Genomic DNA, 17,519 nt, shown 5'->3' with positions numbered 1-17,519 from the left:
CCCCCCCCCCACCGCCCCGGGACCCCGCAGGCTTCCTCTCGCCCCCCGCACGTGGACCCCCACCTCCCGGGGACCCTACACGCTTTCCTCAGGTTTGTCACCTAAGAGAAAAATACACCCGGGACCCAGTTTCAAGAGGTGGAGACTTTTTTTCTACTGCCATTTAAGAAAAAACAATACAGGACCCGCCCGGTTGTTTGCGTTGCCCCCATGGTTTGGCCAGTTCGGATCCTGGGCGCGGACATGGCACCACTCATGAGACCACGCTCAGGCGGCGTCCCACATGCCACAACTAGAAGGACCCACCACTAAAAATATACAGCTATGTACTGGGGGGCTTTGGGGAGAAAAAGCAGGAAAAAAAAAGATTGGCAACAGTTGTTGGCTCAGGTGCCAATCTTTTTTTTTAAAAAAAAGCAATACAAGAAAAAGGAAAAGAAACACTCCACTTTAAAAAGCCTGCTGACCCCGCTGCGAGGGGTGCCGACTCTAAAGACCATAATCGGGCCGCGCGGGGCGCAGGAAGCGGGCATCGACGGTCCCCCGCTCCTGCCCCCGACGCCGCGCGCGATAATTCAGAAAACATCAAAAGGCAGTTCTGACGCGGCCGCCTCGCCCCACGGGCGGCGCGGGGGAAACGGCAGAGCGCACGCTTCCAGAAGGCCAGCCGAGGGCTTCCCGAAGGAGCCGGGCAGCGGCCTCCCACCCGGGGACAACACTCCCCTGGACGCCTCACCCGGCGCCTGCGCGCAAACGCTCGGGATGCCGCGCCCTCTCCGCAGCCCGGCCGCTTCCGGCCCGCGCCCCGCCCCCACTGCAGGCCCCGCCCCCTGCAGGCCCCGCCCCCGGGGCGCCGCGCTCCCAGCAGGCGCCGCGCGCGCGTGCGCCGTCGCCCCGCCCGTCGGCTCCGCCCCGCCCCTCGCGGCGCCGAGTGATGGCGGAGCTGGACATCGGGCGGCACTGCCAGGTGCAGCATTGCCGGCAGCGAGGTGAGGGAGGAGGCCCGGGCCCCGCTCAGCCTCCACAGAGGGTGGGGGAGAGTGAGGGGAGGCCGCGGGGGTCCGAGAGGCGGGGCGGGCCTGCAGTGAGAGGCATCGGGGCTCCAGTTGGAAGGGGCTTGCGGTCTCCTTGGAAGGAACCGTGCGGCCCCGGGAACCTGTGGCCGCGCTCGCTGAGGTCGGGCGTGGAGAGGCCCCGTGGCGCCGGGGGGCGGACGCTTGGGGCCCGGTTCCCCTCTGGTCCTGCCGCCGCCTTGGGGTGGTGTGTGGGGGTGTCACAGTTGATTAGGTCATCTTCCTTTCCAACTTCAGGTGTCTTTTTTCTTAAAGTGTAAATATCTGAACAGAGGCCGGAGTCTAGATGTTTTGGACTAGTGGAGCGGGGTTAGGATTTAGAGTATTATGTTAGGGGAGAATCCTAAATTCCTTTGGCTTCTGGATGAATAAAAGGATGGTGTCAGGTGTCAGGAAATTATCCTAATTTTAAATCGTCCCCCTGGGTCCTCCTGGTTTGCATCTGATATTTAGTTGGTCACCAAAAGTCTCGAAATAGCAAGCATGTACAATTTTTCCAATTTGGAAGAGGCATAAAAGGTTTGCAGAGTATTGTGTGCTTCGGTTTCCTTCTCGTTGACCATATGTACATCCCTTCGTGGTATGACACGTGCTTAGAGCATCATGCCGTCGGAACAGGAGACAGTTCATTAAGCCCACTTCGCAGGTGCAGGAAGCACTCTTGTCCCACAAGCAGAATTATCCAGGGGTCCCTTTGGGTAATCATAAGACCTCTTCTTTCTGTTTCAGGTTAAGATACCCTGCAGGATGAGAAATTTGGGGAACAATTGTAGCTCTCTCGAAAGTGCAATGGCTTTTGTTTTCACTTAGAAAAAATGATGTGATCGGCTATATCCAGCCTCCCTTGTCTGTATACTGTAATTTCATATGAGGTACACTGAAAGCCATTTAGAGAGTGACTCACTGTATCTGGCCATTAATGGTCAGTCGCCACATCTGAGAGTGGATACTCTCATGTACTTTCCAAAAATTCAGTTCTTAACTAAGTTGTTAATTACTTAGTCCCAACCTAGTCGTTCTCAACAGCAAGGAAAGAAGAAATTCAGGACTAAATTTTGCAATATCAGTCAATGGATCTATTGAATTTCTGGAATTTCTTTGAAAATATCTCCACCTAGCCACCACAGGATCTTTCTGAGTTCAGTATATTCAACACAAGTTAATTTTTGTAATTATTTTTTATTATAGTTACTGTCTTACTATTCTTGTCTTTGACGTGTGTCTCATTTGGTTTTTACAGTTACCCTGTGAAGTAGATATGGCATATATATAGATAGGCCCACACATGTATATGCACAAACACATACATACAGACCTCTATATCTATTTATTTCTATATTACCTAGTAATAGAACTTTGCTTTTGTGTGCATATGTGGAAATATACACTACATACTATACTAAATACTATATGAAGTAAATACATAAATAGGTATATACTTATATATATATGTGTGTGTATATATAGTCTCCAAAGTTCTGCTATTAAGTAACTTGCCTAGTATTACTAGGGTAGTAAGCAGTGAAATCAGAATTGAAACCCAATTTTTCACTTCAAATGCAGGATTTTTGCAATATACGATCCTCAAAAATAACACCTAGTAAATCTGGAAAACAAACCCAATAAACAATTTTTTTTCTGACTTAGCATGTAGATTTTCCTCCTGATAATCTAATTCCTTTCTTTTGGAGGGCTTGAGGTTGTGAGGGCTTTTGTTTAAGCTCTGCTTGCTGCGCTAGGATATTGGTCCAAAAGGAAAATTCTCCTTTAGAGCTGCTTCAGTACCTTAAGATTCTTCTTGCTTAAGAAAATTGAATCAAAATCAGATACTGACCAGTACATATAACATTTTCCCTCAATTTTAGATTTTCTTCCATTTGTATGTGATGGTTGTTCAGGAATATTTTGGTAAGTTTTTATGCAAGATTTGGAAGTAATTTTAGTGTTTGTAGCATGAGGTTTATTTCTGAAAAGCAAAATGATTTAAAATAGTTCTTTAGCCTTTGATATTTATTATGATAATTACTTGGGGAAAAAAATCAAATAGACTAGTCTTAGGCTCTGATTACTTGTACGTATATGTGCTAATCTTTAAACTTCCAGAAATGGAGTTCTGTGTGTGACTGTCATGTAAAGGTTATATTTGTGTCTTTTAATTACAAGGAGAGAACATATCCACAATACAAAGAACCAGTTATGATTATTAGTCTTATTTGAATTAATAAAATGAAAAGAGCCCAACCTGTACATTTCTGAAACTGGGTACCACGTGTCCTTTGCACACACATCACATGCAAAGTAAAACTGGAGAACTAACCAAGGAATTTGGAAAATGTATTTTCTTTGCAATTAACCTTTCATATATCAGCTATTTAATTTATTAAGTAGAGCCCTGAAAGAACAAATTCTTGTCGGAGGATAATTCAGAAAGATTTATTAGAAGTAAATAAAATTTATTAGAAGTAAAAATTCAGAACTGGAGCATTCCTTTGAAATGTTTTTACTGATGTTCTTTGAGAAATACAAGAAATCAGAAGATTCTGTGTATTTTTCTCACGTTAAAGCACTCAAAGGTGATTTAGAGTAGTGAATTGTTTTTACTTATATGGAAGTTGAACAGTTGTGTTTTAAAACTTTTGAGACTATAGATGCTCCATCTTTATCTGGCATTTCAGTTTTTTCTTACATGCAGAGTTCTTAATGAGTGTGATTGTGATTAATCTTAAGGATACTATTAAAATATCTCAAAGTACTGCATTTATCTGAAAGTAAATTATTTGATTGGATTTAAATAAACACTTTTTTTTTAAATCATTTAAGCCTTGAACACAGAAGCAAGGAGTCACATAGCTGTCCTGAGGTATGTTAATAATTCTCCTCTCTAATAAAACATGTTTGTTTTTATGCACTTTCAGTCAGCATTTGATTAGGTTTCAGACCAATCAGTATGCCGCAAATTAAAATTTGGCGTCCTAAACTGATTATATAAAGAGGCTCTTACTTCATTTGTATTATTTTTCTTAGTTTGTTTTAAAGGAAAATTGGTCTACTTGGTATTTATAAATTTTCATTCTTATAATTCTTATTTTTTTACATTTCATTTCTGTTTAGGTACCCGCTTTACAGCTTTAGGATCTGTATTTATAAATCTACGATGGCTTTGACACCCTCATCATTTACTCCTTCCAGTGTTCTTTCACTCTTGTGTTCATTTTCACTGCTGCCTGATGTTAGGATTTTGTTGTATTAAATTGTTCTGACTCAGTCAGCCTTGGACTACCAGGAACAAACCTGTAGTCCAACAAAATCTCCACCCTAAATCTGACCAAATTGAAAGATTAAAAAAGACTAGCAGATAGAAACCACAATATCGTATTTATTCCTGAAAAAGGATAAATTGAATGATGGAGCTTAATGTAGAGCCAAATGGGTCTGCAAAGGAAATCCAAAATTAGGCAGACTGCCCAGCAGTCACGGCACTGCTGGACCAGGTTAGGCCTTCTCCTTGAGGGCAGTTCGGTTCTAAGAGGAAAGAAGAGAAAGCTGAGCCCGCCATGCCTAATGTAATTTTCTCAAATTTGACAATTAGATACGTTGCTTCACCTGCCTTGGGTGGGCGAGAGGCTGGAAGTTAAGCTGAATTGACTCCATCTGGAAAGAAGCATTTGCCTCACACTTTTCAGTTGATATTTGTTCCTGCCCACCATTTACCAAGCACTTTACTAGGGAGTTTTACATCTGTCCTCTCGATTATAGAAAGTTAGGTTAAAAGAGTTTCAGTCAAAATCTGGCCCTTTGAAGTTTAGGTAGTTTATTTGAGGAAAATAAAAATTAGCTAACATGTTGGTATTATGCAGATTAATTAGAAGGAAATGCTCATTTAGAGTCATAGTAAACATTCTGATGTTTCTTACACAGCTTGTAAATCTGCCCTGTACTTTCCTTTTTCTTAGGATGTAATTTGATTTCTAAGAATGTCTCTCATAGAGTTTCTCTCAATTAGATCTCATTATTTAAATAGTGAAATAAAAATTTTACTTTTAGAACATTGGAACAAATTTGGAAAAATAGTTAAGAAATTAATAAGATGTAACTATCATTTATATAGGGGACTGCCCTTTGATTATAGATTTGAAGCAATTATTTCCCTAAATTTATTCAACTCTAGAAATCTAATTACTTAGTACTCAAAATATCTTGGTTGGTTTGTTTTCTTTAATCTTATAAAATCTTGTCTTTCTCTGATGTAATATTTGCTGGTAATATATTAAATACAGCATAGAGGATAGTATATCATTATGAAAACTGCTTTAGCCCTCTGTATCAGGGATAAACATAATTTTTAAAGGTCCTCTTACATATATTTAACCACCTAAAATTGGTGTAGAAAGTAGGGATGACTTGCCATTTGAGGGTTGATAAGATGATTACCTCAGCATATTATTATGGAGCATCTTTGGGACTATTAGAAAATAGAAGACTAAAATTATAAAGAATAACTGAATAGTCATTTTGGCTTGACTTAGAAGATAAGTATACCACAGCAGGAAAACTGAAAATGTGGAGCAGTCAGCACAGCAGTCATTTCTCACACAGGCGTTTGTTATCATCTGTTACGCAAGAGTGAGTTGCTCTTATAAGTTCCACAAAATGGAAAAATGATAGGAACATGTAAACTAGATTTGTTGATTTGCTTTAAATGTGAAATATAATGCCATTTCCCCTTGTTACATTTTCAGGTGACTGTAAGCAATGAGAGACTGAAGTCAGATAAGCATGCCTCCTACCCATGCTCATTCAAGGACTGTGCTGAAAGAGAGCTTGTGCCAGTCATATGTCCTTACTGTGAGAAGAATTTTTGCCTGAGGTGATTGCTCAGACCATTCAGAACTCTGCCTATCTGTTTAAGGCATATGCAAATACATGAACTAGTGTCACTCTTGTGTTGCTTGTAGACACCGTCATCAGTCAGATCATGAATGTGAAAAACTGGAAATCCCTAAGCCTCGAATGGCTGCCACCCAGAAACTTGTTAAAGACATTATTGGCAAGTATCTGGAAACCTTGTTTTGTTATTCCTTACTGCTGTATACTCTTAGTTCCAGGGACCCTGTTTCTTGTGTCTTTGCCAGTTTGCCAGTTATGGAAGGTCTTATTAACAACCCTGATGGTTATAACTTGCTATAGATTTTTGACATTCTTGTGACATTATTTCTCACAAGGCCTACCTAATCAATGAAAATTTGGAAATGCTGTGGAAGTGCCCTAGCAGGTGTTCTCTTTTGCTGTTCTCTTTTATTAGCCCATTAACCATCATGGCTAGAAATGGTATTCATGCAGCTGAAGTAGTGGTTTGCCTTCTTTAAAGACTAAACTTGAAGCCTAGCCAGCTGTTCTGTGAATGCTGCTGATAATCTGAGATCTGAGGAAAGAATGCATCTGTGACTTAGACCAGTCTCCCTGCCAACATGTTAGGACACTAGGATTTTCGTTCTAGGTTAAGGATAGTACTTTTATTAAAATCTTCTATAACCAAATCCAAAAATTCTCTGTAGATGTGTTAGTGATTGCTTTGGATTAAATAGGCTTAAGTTGGAAAGAAGCACATAACATTTGAGTTTTTTGATGTGTAGATCACTAAGATCAACTCAATGGTATTTTTCCATTGGTCATGTAAATATAATACCTAAAAAATGAATATGGTCTCTGTATATCTCTAATATGTGTAATTCATATATGTTTCAGGGCCATAATTAATAAATAATAATAATAAAACTCTGGAAAATGTAATGTAAAAGTTCTCATGTGCTTATATGCTTATACTTATTTCTTAGATTCCAAGACAGGAGAAACAGCGAGTAAACGACGGAAAGGTGCAAAAAACAGTGAAACAGCTGCAAAAGTAGCATTGATGAAATTAAAGATGCATGCTGATGGAGATAAATCGTTGCCACAGGTTGGTCTTAGAGATTTTGAAAAACAAAAATGTTCCAAATATATTGGAGCCCCCTTTTTATTCTTCCCACCCATCAAGTAACAGCTAACCTGAATCTGATGTGTATCATTCCTAATATTACATGGTATGTGTCTGCCTAAATAATACATAGTTTTGTGAATTTTTTCACTTTTTAAAAATGGCAGTGAACCATATGTAGCCTTCTTTAACTTATTTGGTTTTTCACTTGGCATCATATTTTTAACATTTATCCATGCTGATTCGTTCAATTTAGTCCATTCATCTTGATAGCTGCACATTATTCCATAGTATGAATATACCACAGTTTGTTCTCTTAATGAACATAATTCAGATTTTTTCCGTTTTTTGCTATTATAAACTATTTGACAGTGAATGTCATTGTGTACATGTGGGAGTATTTTTGTAGGGCAGTCTCTTTAAAACTCCATAATATCACTTACATTTTATATGACAACCCGGTACATATAAACATAGATGCATACATACCTTAACACACTTTAGTAAGTAATACCTAGCCTTACAACTATATGCTATTTACACTGATATTTTTTACTCTGTTTTATTTTATTTTAAAGATTGTTGACTTTATAACCATGAAGGATTGAGACCTTGAGGGAATACACCTGGAAATAGAAAAGCTGAGTCATAGGCTATGCTCATCTTCAGCTCTACTAGATATTGTCAACTTTCTCTTGTCAGTGGTTGTACTGATTTATCTACTTCCTGTGGTGTCTGAGAGTTTCAGTGTTTCTTGTCAACATTGGCTGATACTTATTGTTACCAATCTGATGGATGTGAAATGATACCTCACTGAGGTTTCAAGTTGAATTTCTCTTGTAACTAGTGAAGATCAGCTACTTTGCATTTGTTTATTGGCTGTTTGACTTTCTTCTGTGAATTATTTGCTCATATCCTTTGCCCGTTTTTTTCTCTTGGGTTGTTGGCACCTTTTTATAGGCTTATAATATTCTTTATATATTCTGAATTCTAATCCTTTTTTGATTAAATGTGTTGCATACATCTTCTCTTGGTCTGTGGCTTGTCTTCACTTCGTTTTTGATCTCTTTAGTGGTCCAGACTTATGAAATTTTAATATACTCAAATTTATTAATGATTTTCTTAAGATTTGTGCTTTCTGAAGTAAGTTATTTTCTTCTATTTTCCTTTAAAAATTTAGAAGTTTTATTTTTTTTGTTTAGCTCTTTATTCCATCTGGAATTTAATTACAAGTAAATATTGATAGAGATTTCTTCCCCCCTCAAATGGGTTACCTGTTGTCATGACAAAAGATATAGAAGAGTTCATACTTGTAATGACACCTCTGACTTACACCAGATTGTTCTAGATTTGTGGGACTAGTTTGGGAATCTCATTTCAGTTTCTTTGGTCTGTTTACCTTTGCATTAATTTGTCTTAATTATTATAGCTTTATAATAAGTAGGACAAGTCTCTCCACCTTATTCTTTGCTTTCAACCATGTCTATTCTTGACCATTTATTCTTTTTTAAAAATGTTAGGATCACTTTGTCCTGTTCTGTGAAATTGTGATTTTGATAGGAATTGTGCCGAATTTTAGATTAGAGACAGTTGACAAGTTTGACTCTTCCCATCCATGTCTATGGTTTTTATCTTTCCAACTTTATTTAGGTCTTTTTTTGTGTCTTTAAATAACATTACATAGTGCTCAGCACACATATTTTATATCTTAGGTTTATTCTTAGGCTCTTCAGAATTTTTTGCTGCCATTGTAAATGATAACTTTTTACAAAAAAGTATGTTTTCCTGATTGGTTATGGCTGGTTGTTGTATGTTGTCCTTCTATCCAGCAAATAAACTCCTAATAGTTCCCATAGGTTGTAGGTTTTCTGAGATGTTTTCTGTACAGTCATATCTTCTGCAAATGATGGTTGTTTTTTGCTTTTTCAAATTTTCTTACCTCTTCTTCTTCTATGTGTTAGTGCATTGGTTGAGATCTCCAGAACTGTGCTGAATAATATGGGTGATAGCAGGCATCTTCATTATGTTTCTGACTTTAATGCAAATTATTCTAAAATTTCATCATTAAATATTAAGTTTGCTGTAGATTTTCGATAGTAGCCTTTATCAGGTAACATTTCTTTCTATTCCTAGTTTGCTGGGAATATATATCATGAATGGTTATTAAATTTTGCTGTTAAGTTTTTTTCCTATCTCTAGTAAGATGATCATGTTGGGTTTTTCCCCTTATCATTGTGATAAATCACATTGATTGATTGTTCTGTTGTTGAATCACTCACATATTCCAGAATGAACCCTTTGACTCTGTTATATAATTCTTTTAAAATGTACTGCTAAATTAATTTGGTAATATATTATTTAGTGTTGTTTAGTGACATTCGTAGCAAGATTATACTTGTAAAATTAGTTGAGTAGCTTTCCCTCTTCTGTTCTTTGAAACATTTGTAGAGGGTAGGGATTATTTGTTTTTGAAGGTTTGGTGATGGTTGGTATAACCTTTGGATCTGTTGCCTTTTTTTTTTTTTTTTTTGAGGAAGATTAGCCCTGAGCTAACTTTTGGCTGAGGAAGACTGGCCCTGAGCTAACATCCATGCCCATCTTCCTCTACTTTATATGTGGGACGCCTACCACAGCATGGCTTGACCAGCGGTGCGTAGGTCCGCATCTGGGATCTGAACCAGTGAACCCCAGGCTGCTGAAGCAGAACGTGTGAACTTAATTGCTGCGCCACCGGGCAGGCCCCTCTGTTGACTTTTTTGAGGGGAGAATTTTAACTACTGTTTCAAAGTGTTAAATAGTTTTTGTTTTATTTGGGTAATCTGTTTCTTATGAAATAAATTTTGGTAAATAGTATTTTTCTTAAAAATTCCTATCTGGTGTAGATTTTACAGTTTATTGTTATAAAGTTCAAGTTATTCTCTCATGTTTCAAAGTCTCTGTTATGTCATTAGTTAGTCATTCCATTTCATTCTTAATATTTTTCATTTGTATTTTTCTTTGTTTTCCCCTTGAACAGTCTTGCTAGAGGTTTGTGTTTATTTTACTTATTCATATTTTGGTCTTTTCCAGGAACCGTATTTTGGTTTTATTGAGCTCTCTATAGTTTGTTTGCTTTCTATTTCACTAAATTCTGCTTTTATATTATTTCCTCTTCTCTGTTTAGATTTTTTCTGATATTTTTCCACCTTCTCACATTGAATGGTGAACTTACCTATTTTCAACCTACTTGTTTTGGTGTGTTTTTTGGTAACTTTATTTTGATACAGTTTCAAACAGAGAAGTTGCAAGAATAGTACAAAGAATTTTTCCACATCCTTTACCCAAATGTACCAGTTACTTAGGTTTTGCCCTATTGCTTTATCATTTGCAGTCTCTCTCTGTATGTATGTATATATATGTGTGTCTGTGTTTGTGTATATGTGTCATACTAATTTTTGGTCTGCTGATCTATCAGTTTCTGAGACAGATGTGTTCAAATCTGCTAGTGTAGCTGTGGTTTTATCAGGTTTTTTCCTTGTAATTCTAATGGTTTTCCTGATTTGTGTATTATTAACTACATGGAATTTCTTCATTGTTATATCTTCTTTATGAACTTTGCCTTAAATCCTATTTTGAATTATAATAATATTTCACTAACTTTCTTTCGGTGAATATTTAACTTTTATGTCTTTTTTTCATCCCTTTATGTTCAACTTTTCTGTGTTGTTTTGTTTTAGGATGTCTCTTATAAGCAGCATATAGCTGGACTTTGTTATTTTAATCCAGTTTGATAGTGTCTCTCTTTTATAGGTGAGTTGAATCCATTTATATTTATTGTAATCACCAGTACATTTGAATGTATTTCTTCCATCTTATGATTTTTGCTCATCATCCCTTTTGTTTGATTATTTCTCTGTCATCTTTTCTATTGATTGAATTTTCTATATTCCCTTTGATTCTGCTGGTTTAGAAATCACTGATTATATAATTATCCTTAATATTTTCTTCTTTTGAAATCTTCATTTGAAGTTTCTAAATTGTCAAGGGTAGTACATACTTTTAACAATTGTAACTATTAAAAGATGTAAACAGGAAAAACCAAACACACCCTCCTGTGCCTATTTCCATTGCATTAAAGCAGTGGTTCTCAAATGAGGGTGATTTTGCCCCCTTTAAGCCATTTGGCAACGTCTTGAGACATTTTTGGTTGTTAAACTGGGTATGGGGGTGCTATTGGTATCTAGGGGGTAAAGACCAGGGATGCTGCTAAACATCCTACAGTGCCTAGGACAGTGCCCACAATAAAGAATTTTCTAGTCCAAAATGTCAATAGTGACAAAGTTGAGAGGGCCTGCCCTAAAGTATCCAATATTATTCACATTACAATCATGCACTGCATAACAACGTTTCAGTCAACAGTGGATCACATACACAATGGTGGTCTGATAAGATTAGTACCATATAGCCTAGGTGTGTAGTAGGCTCTACCATCTAGGTTTGTGTAAGTATACCCTATGATGTTCACCCTAATAGAAATTGCCTAGTGACACATTTCCCAGAATGTATCCCCATCGTTAAGTGATGCACGACTATACTTTGCAATTCTTTTATTACTCAAAACCTAACAGTGAAAACTTTCATGGCATTTACTTTGTTCCATTCCCTCTTCTAGGACATTTAATCCTCACAACAAGCTTGTGAGATATGTCTCTGTTTTACATATGAGAAAACTGAGGCACAAAAAGGTTAAGTAACTTGCTAGAAGTGTAGCTAGTAAGTGCAGAACTACAAAATGAAACCAGGCAAGCTGGCTTCAGAGACCCTGTTCTCAACACACTTAACAGCTTGTCATGGAGCAGTCCACAATCCTATAGGTAGAACTTTTTCCCCTGCATCGTTCGTGTCTGTGTGTGTGTGTGTATACATATGTGTACTTATATATATATATGTATACACACACACCCAGGTATGTGTGTGCATGTGTATAATTTTACATATGTGGAAATGTATTCTATTTGTATATGTATACAAAGACATAAGGAGTGTTTTTTTCTCATTATTTTATAAAAATGGCGTCATAGTCATTTAGTCAACACACTTTGAATACCTGCTATGTATCAGGCTCTGGGGATAGAACAGTAAATAAAACAAAGTCTCTCTCCATATGGAGTTATATTCCAATGAGGTGAGACAGATATTAAATATGTACTATGATGTTGGAATAAAAATTAAGTAGGTTTCAGGTAGGTTACATATCTTTATCTCTGTATATCTTTTTCGTTAGTGCCTGGCAGAAGTTCCCTCAAGTGAGCTGGTATGGCTCTAAGTCATTTTCTTCTAGAGCTTGGCAGTATTTTGTGGTTGGATGTACTGTGACTGACTTTGCTATTTTCCTGTTGGTGAACATTCACTTCGTTTCCAGTTTTGGCTACTACGCTAAGTAGCCTCAGCCTGGTACCTTTATTTCTGTGAGATAATGTCTCAGGAGTGTACTTCTGGGTCAAAGAGTCTGTGTATTTTACATTTTAATAGATGTTGCCAAACTGTTTTACAAAGAAGTTGCAACAGTTCGTGTTTCTACCAACATTAATTGTAATAATCAACCTTTGTTGACTGATTACAATATGCCAAGCATTGTTTTGTGACTTTAGACTTTTTATCTCTTTTAATGCTCACAGCTCTCCTGTGATGTATGATTGTCCTCATGTCACAGATGAGTAATCTGCAGGTGTGTTGTGTAAGATCACTGGGTGGTGAGACCCTGCCCTCCTGCCCCTTAGTGCCCCGCCTCTTGTGGCCGTCGTGAGAGTGCCCCTCTCCTCCCGCGGTTTCCAGGAGCAGTTGCCATTCTTTTTTAATGTTTCCCAGTCTCAGGGCTGTAAAAACTTATCCCCTAGATGCTTTAACTTGTGTTTCCTTGACTGCGGTACAGTATGAACATCTTTTAATGTGTTGGTTGGCCATTTGGAATTACTCCTCTCTGAATTGCCCATGAGTACCTTTGATCATTTTTCTTTTGGGTTATTTGTCTTTTTATTTTGTTTAGTCAACTTATGGAAACTTTTGGACTGTAGTAGACGTTAATCCTTTATCTATAATCAATCTGCTTCGGAAAAATTTTTTTAATCTATCAAAAATATGTTGATTTCACTTATGTATCTCATTGACATATCAGTATTTTAAATTTTTCTAAGGTGTGTCTTTCATTCCTGTATTGGTTTTTTTTAAGACTTTTGTTTTTTTTGTTTTTTTGTTTATTTTTTTTCTGAGGAAGATTAGCCCTGAGCTAACACTTGTGCTAGTCTTCCTTCACTTTATTTGTGGAACACCACCACAGCATGGCTGACAAGTGGTGTAGGTCTATGCCCAGGATCTGAACCCATGAACCTGTGCCACCAAAGCAGAACACACTGAACTTAACCACCACATCACAGGGCCACACCCTAGGACTTTTGTTTTTTTGCATCTGTCTTTAATCTATCTGGAATTTGGTTTTAGCACATGATATGAACTAAGGACCCGCTGTTATTTTCTTCCAATTCTTTAGCTAGTTTTGCTATCATCAATTATTAAATAAGTCAGCGTTGAATTGAAATACGAAAGTATCCCCTTCATGAAAAATTTAAAATTTATTTATACCAGATTTGTTTTTTGGTTTCCTATTCTATTCTGCGCATCTATTTTTTTACTCATATGTTAATACCAATTGATTTGATGCAGTAGCTTTATAGAATGTTCTAACATATGATAATGCCAATCCCATCTGTAGTTTTTCCATATTTTTTCTTAGCAGTTTTTGCTTTATTCGTCCATGTGAACCTTATGATTATTATATCCAAATTTAAAAATATATATCTCTTGGGATTTTTATTCTTTTAGTAATGGAACAAGGTTGTGAGTGACAGACTCCAGCAGATACTTTTAACGAATATAGACTCTTTAAAGGTAAAAGTGTAGAAACTGAGACAAATCATTATCAAAAGCAGGAGATAACACTGCATGGTCTTAGAGTTGTGGCTTGCCATGTCCCCCAGAGTTTCCCACGAGGATGTAAGCTGTGAATAATAGTGCCTATAGGAGGTGAGGATTCTGCCCTTTCTGAGAAGCCTCTTTTGCCGTTCTCAAGAGAATTTTAGACCTTCTTGGTCTCTTCCTCTTTATACTGGGAATTCTGGCTCCTCCCTGTTCACCATGTGCAAGTAAATGATGGAAAACCTTCTCAATACATTATTGAGTGACTTCTATGAACTAGATGAAGTAAAATTCAGTTTCCTAGCAGCATCTATTAGCAAGTCCTGACTGAGGACCATTCCTGAAGGATTCTTATTAGATTTGCATTATATGATATATACTAATTTTGAGAGAATTGGCACTTTTATGACATTGTCTTCCTATCTAAGAACTTTGTCTTTTCATTTATTCAGATCATGTTTTATTGCCTTCTGTAACATTTTATCTTTTTTTTCATTATAGCCTTATTCTTTCTTTCTTTCTTCCTTTATTTTTGCTGAGGAAGATTCACCATGAGCTAACGTCTGTTGCCAATCTTCTTCTCTTTTTTTTTGCTGAGGAAGATTCTCCCTGAGCTAACATTTGTGCCAGTCTTCCTCTACTTTCTATGTGAGTTGCCACCACAGCACAGCTGACGAGTGGTATAGGCTTGCGCCTGGGATCTGAAACCATGAACCTGGGCCGCCGAAGCAGAATGTGCCAAACTTAAACACTATGCCATAGGGCCAGCCCCATTCCTTATTTGTTTTTTATCTTATGGATTTTCTTTCTATTGTGAACTGAATATTTCATTTCCCCCACCTCTATTTCCAGGTACTTACTGCTAATATAGAGAAAAAGGTTTTCATTACTGTATGTTTGTCTTATTCAGCCACATCACTAAATTTTTTAAACAATTTTAGAAGGTTTTTTTTTCCCTACTAGTGCCTTTGACTTCCTAGGTATACATTCACACCCATTAACAAATAAGGATAGCTTTAATTTTATTTTTTAATGTACTAGTTATTTGACTTTATTATATTATCTAGAATCTCCAATATAATGTTTTATAATAATAGTGATAACAGGCATGTGCTTACATTTTTAATTTTTAATATAGTAAGACAGGGAACTTGATAGGCCTATCTAGTTAAATATCTCCCATCCCATCATCTTTGTTCACACATAAAGGTTATTTTTGAGTCAGTAGCTATTTAAATTTACCTACATGTTTTTTTGAGTTTCTCCTTTCCTCAGGACTCACTTTTATTTTTGCTGAAGTGCGTTCTTTAGTAGCTCATTCGTTGAGAGTCTTTGTTGGTAAACTCGTTAAGTCTTTGTCTGAAAGTGCCCTTACTTTACCCTCAGTTGGGCGGGACTGTCTCTTAGACTATCAGCTCTTTCCATATCCTGTTCATTGGCCTCTGTTGTCTATCGTTGGGGAAACATCTGCTGTCACTCTTATTCTTGTTGATTTATGGGTGATCTTATCTTTTTTTTGGTAGCTTTTAAGATTGTGCCATGTTTGTACATGTGGATGTATTTTAATTATCCAATTTGGCCCTTGAGATGTATTTTTAATTTTGTCTCTTCACTTTGGGAAAATTATAATCATTTTATCTCTGAATTTTGCCTCTCCACCATTCCTTTTCTTCTCTTCTGAAACTCTTTTTTAGATTTATAGTTTGGAAATATGGAAACATATATTTGGGGTTTATAATTTCTATGTTTATGTCTGTGTTGCATTCTGCGGGCTGGATTCTCAAATCCATCTTCCAACCAATTAAGCCTTTTTATTGAAGATTATAGAAGTTTATCCTGTTTGATTTCTTATTTCTTTGTTCTCAAAAAGCCTGCTGTCTCTAAATACATAGTGAGGTCTTTCACATGAAAAGAAACTTTATATATGTCATGAATCTTTCAATTGCAAGTTACAGAGCTTGATACCAACTAGCTTAATGAAACAATTATTTTTTAATGTAATGAGGAGTAGCATTAATGTGGTTTCAAGGGATGACCGAATTCCAGGACTCAAATGCTGTTGAAAGAATCTGTTTCCTTGACTTCTCTCTCTCTCTGTGTTGGACTCATCCTTTCCCATTTGTTATTATTATTATTTTTGAGGAAGATTAACCCTGAGCTAACATCTGCTGCCAATCCTCCTCTTTTTTCTGAGGAAGACTGGCCCTGAGCTAACATCCATGCCCCTCTTCCTCTACTTTATATGTGGGACACCTACTATAGCATGGCGTGCCAAGCAGTGCATAGGTCCACACCTGGGATCTGAACCAGCAAACCCTGGGCGGCCTTAATGTGTGAACTTAACCATTGCACCACTGGGCCAGCCCCAATCATCAGTTCCCATTTGAGGAGGCTTTTCCACATTGCCTCAGGAATGGCTGAGAGGCATGAGGGATGGCTGCAGGCAACCCCAGGTTTAATTCAGCAAAACTTAAAAAACTCCAAAAACAAGGACCCCTCCCCGCCAGCTTTTGAACATAAAATCCCAGGAAATGACCATAATTGGCCTAACTTAGGTCACATGCCTGTCTTTGCACAGATCGCTCTGCCCAGGGTCTCGGGTCCCATGCCTGTCTTTGCACAGGTCACTCTGCCCAGGGTCTTGGGTCACATGCCTGTCTTTGCACAGATTGTTCTGCCCAGGGTCTTGGGTCCCATGCCTGTCTTTGCACAGATCGCTCTGCCCAGGGTCTTGGGTCCCATGCCTGTCTTTGCACAGATCGCTCTGCCCAGGGTCTTGGGTCCCATGCCTATGTGTTTGGATAGATGCTGGAGCACTGATTGGTATTCCCACTAAGAGTTGCGTCATTGGAGGGTAATCTCTCTCTTCCCTGAAGAAGAGACAAAGAGATGTCACCAGACAAAAACAGACATCTATTTCATGTACATAATCTGTATTTTAACTTTTTATCTTTACAGACAGAAAGAATTTATTTTCAGGTTTTCTTACCTAAGGGGAGCAAAGAGAAGAGCAAACCAATGTTCTTTTGCCACCGATGGAGCGTTGGAAAGGTCATAGACTTCGCAGCTTCTTTAGCCAGTCTTAAAAATGACAATAACAAATTGACAGCTAAGGTAACAACTGGTTATAATAATTTTTCCCTAAAATTTTTAGGATTCTCTATACAAGCTTGTTTATTTATCACAGTATGATATATTGCTCTCTTAACAGAAATTAAGGTTGTGTCACCTTACTTCCGGAGAAGCCTTACCCTTGGATCATACTTTGGAAACTTGGATTGCTAAGGAGGACTGTCCTTTATATAATGGTGGAAATATTATCTTGGAATATCTTAATGATGAAGAACAGTTTTTAGAAAATGTTGATTCTTACTTGGAATAGTCAGTAAAGGATTCAAGCCGGAAATCATGAGGAAAACTCTATGTTAAGTCAATTTCCTTTATTAAAAATACTATATATTTTTTTGTTTTTAAAAGTCGCTTTTTAACTTATTTTCGCTGTGTAATAATTTATATTATCA

At 37.5% G+C, this 17,519-nt stretch overlaps 1 protein-coding gene across 1 annotated transcript; it reads left to right on the top strand.

The window, feature by feature from the left end:
• Window positions 1-898: 898 nt before the first annotated feature.
• ZFAND1 (zinc finger AN1-type containing 1) lies at window positions 899-17,474 on the top strand. The gene is made up of 8 exons (XM_046641888.1): window positions 899-989; window positions 2,939-2,981; window positions 3,894-3,933; window positions 5,813-5,940; window positions 6,029-6,120; window positions 6,908-7,029; window positions 16,957-17,112; window positions 17,210-17,474. The coding sequence occupies exons 1-8, from the start codon at window positions 935-937 to the stop codon at window positions 17,378-17,380; spliced, it is 807 nt and encodes a 268-aa protein (XP_046497844.1). The 5' UTR covers window positions 899-934; the 3' UTR covers window positions 17,381-17,474.
• Window positions 17,475-17,519: the final 45 nt, after the last annotated feature.

The sequence above is a fragment of the Equus quagga genome, chromosome 16 (assembly GCF_021613505.1).
Source record: "Equus quagga isolate Etosha38 chromosome 16, UCLA_HA_Equagga_1.0, whole genome shotgun sequence".
NCBI lineage: Eukaryota > Metazoa > Chordata > Mammalia > Perissodactyla > Equidae > Equus > Equus quagga.
The sequence above is the reverse complement of the archived record's forward strand: the minus strand, read 5'-3'. Positions and strand labels throughout refer to the sequence as shown.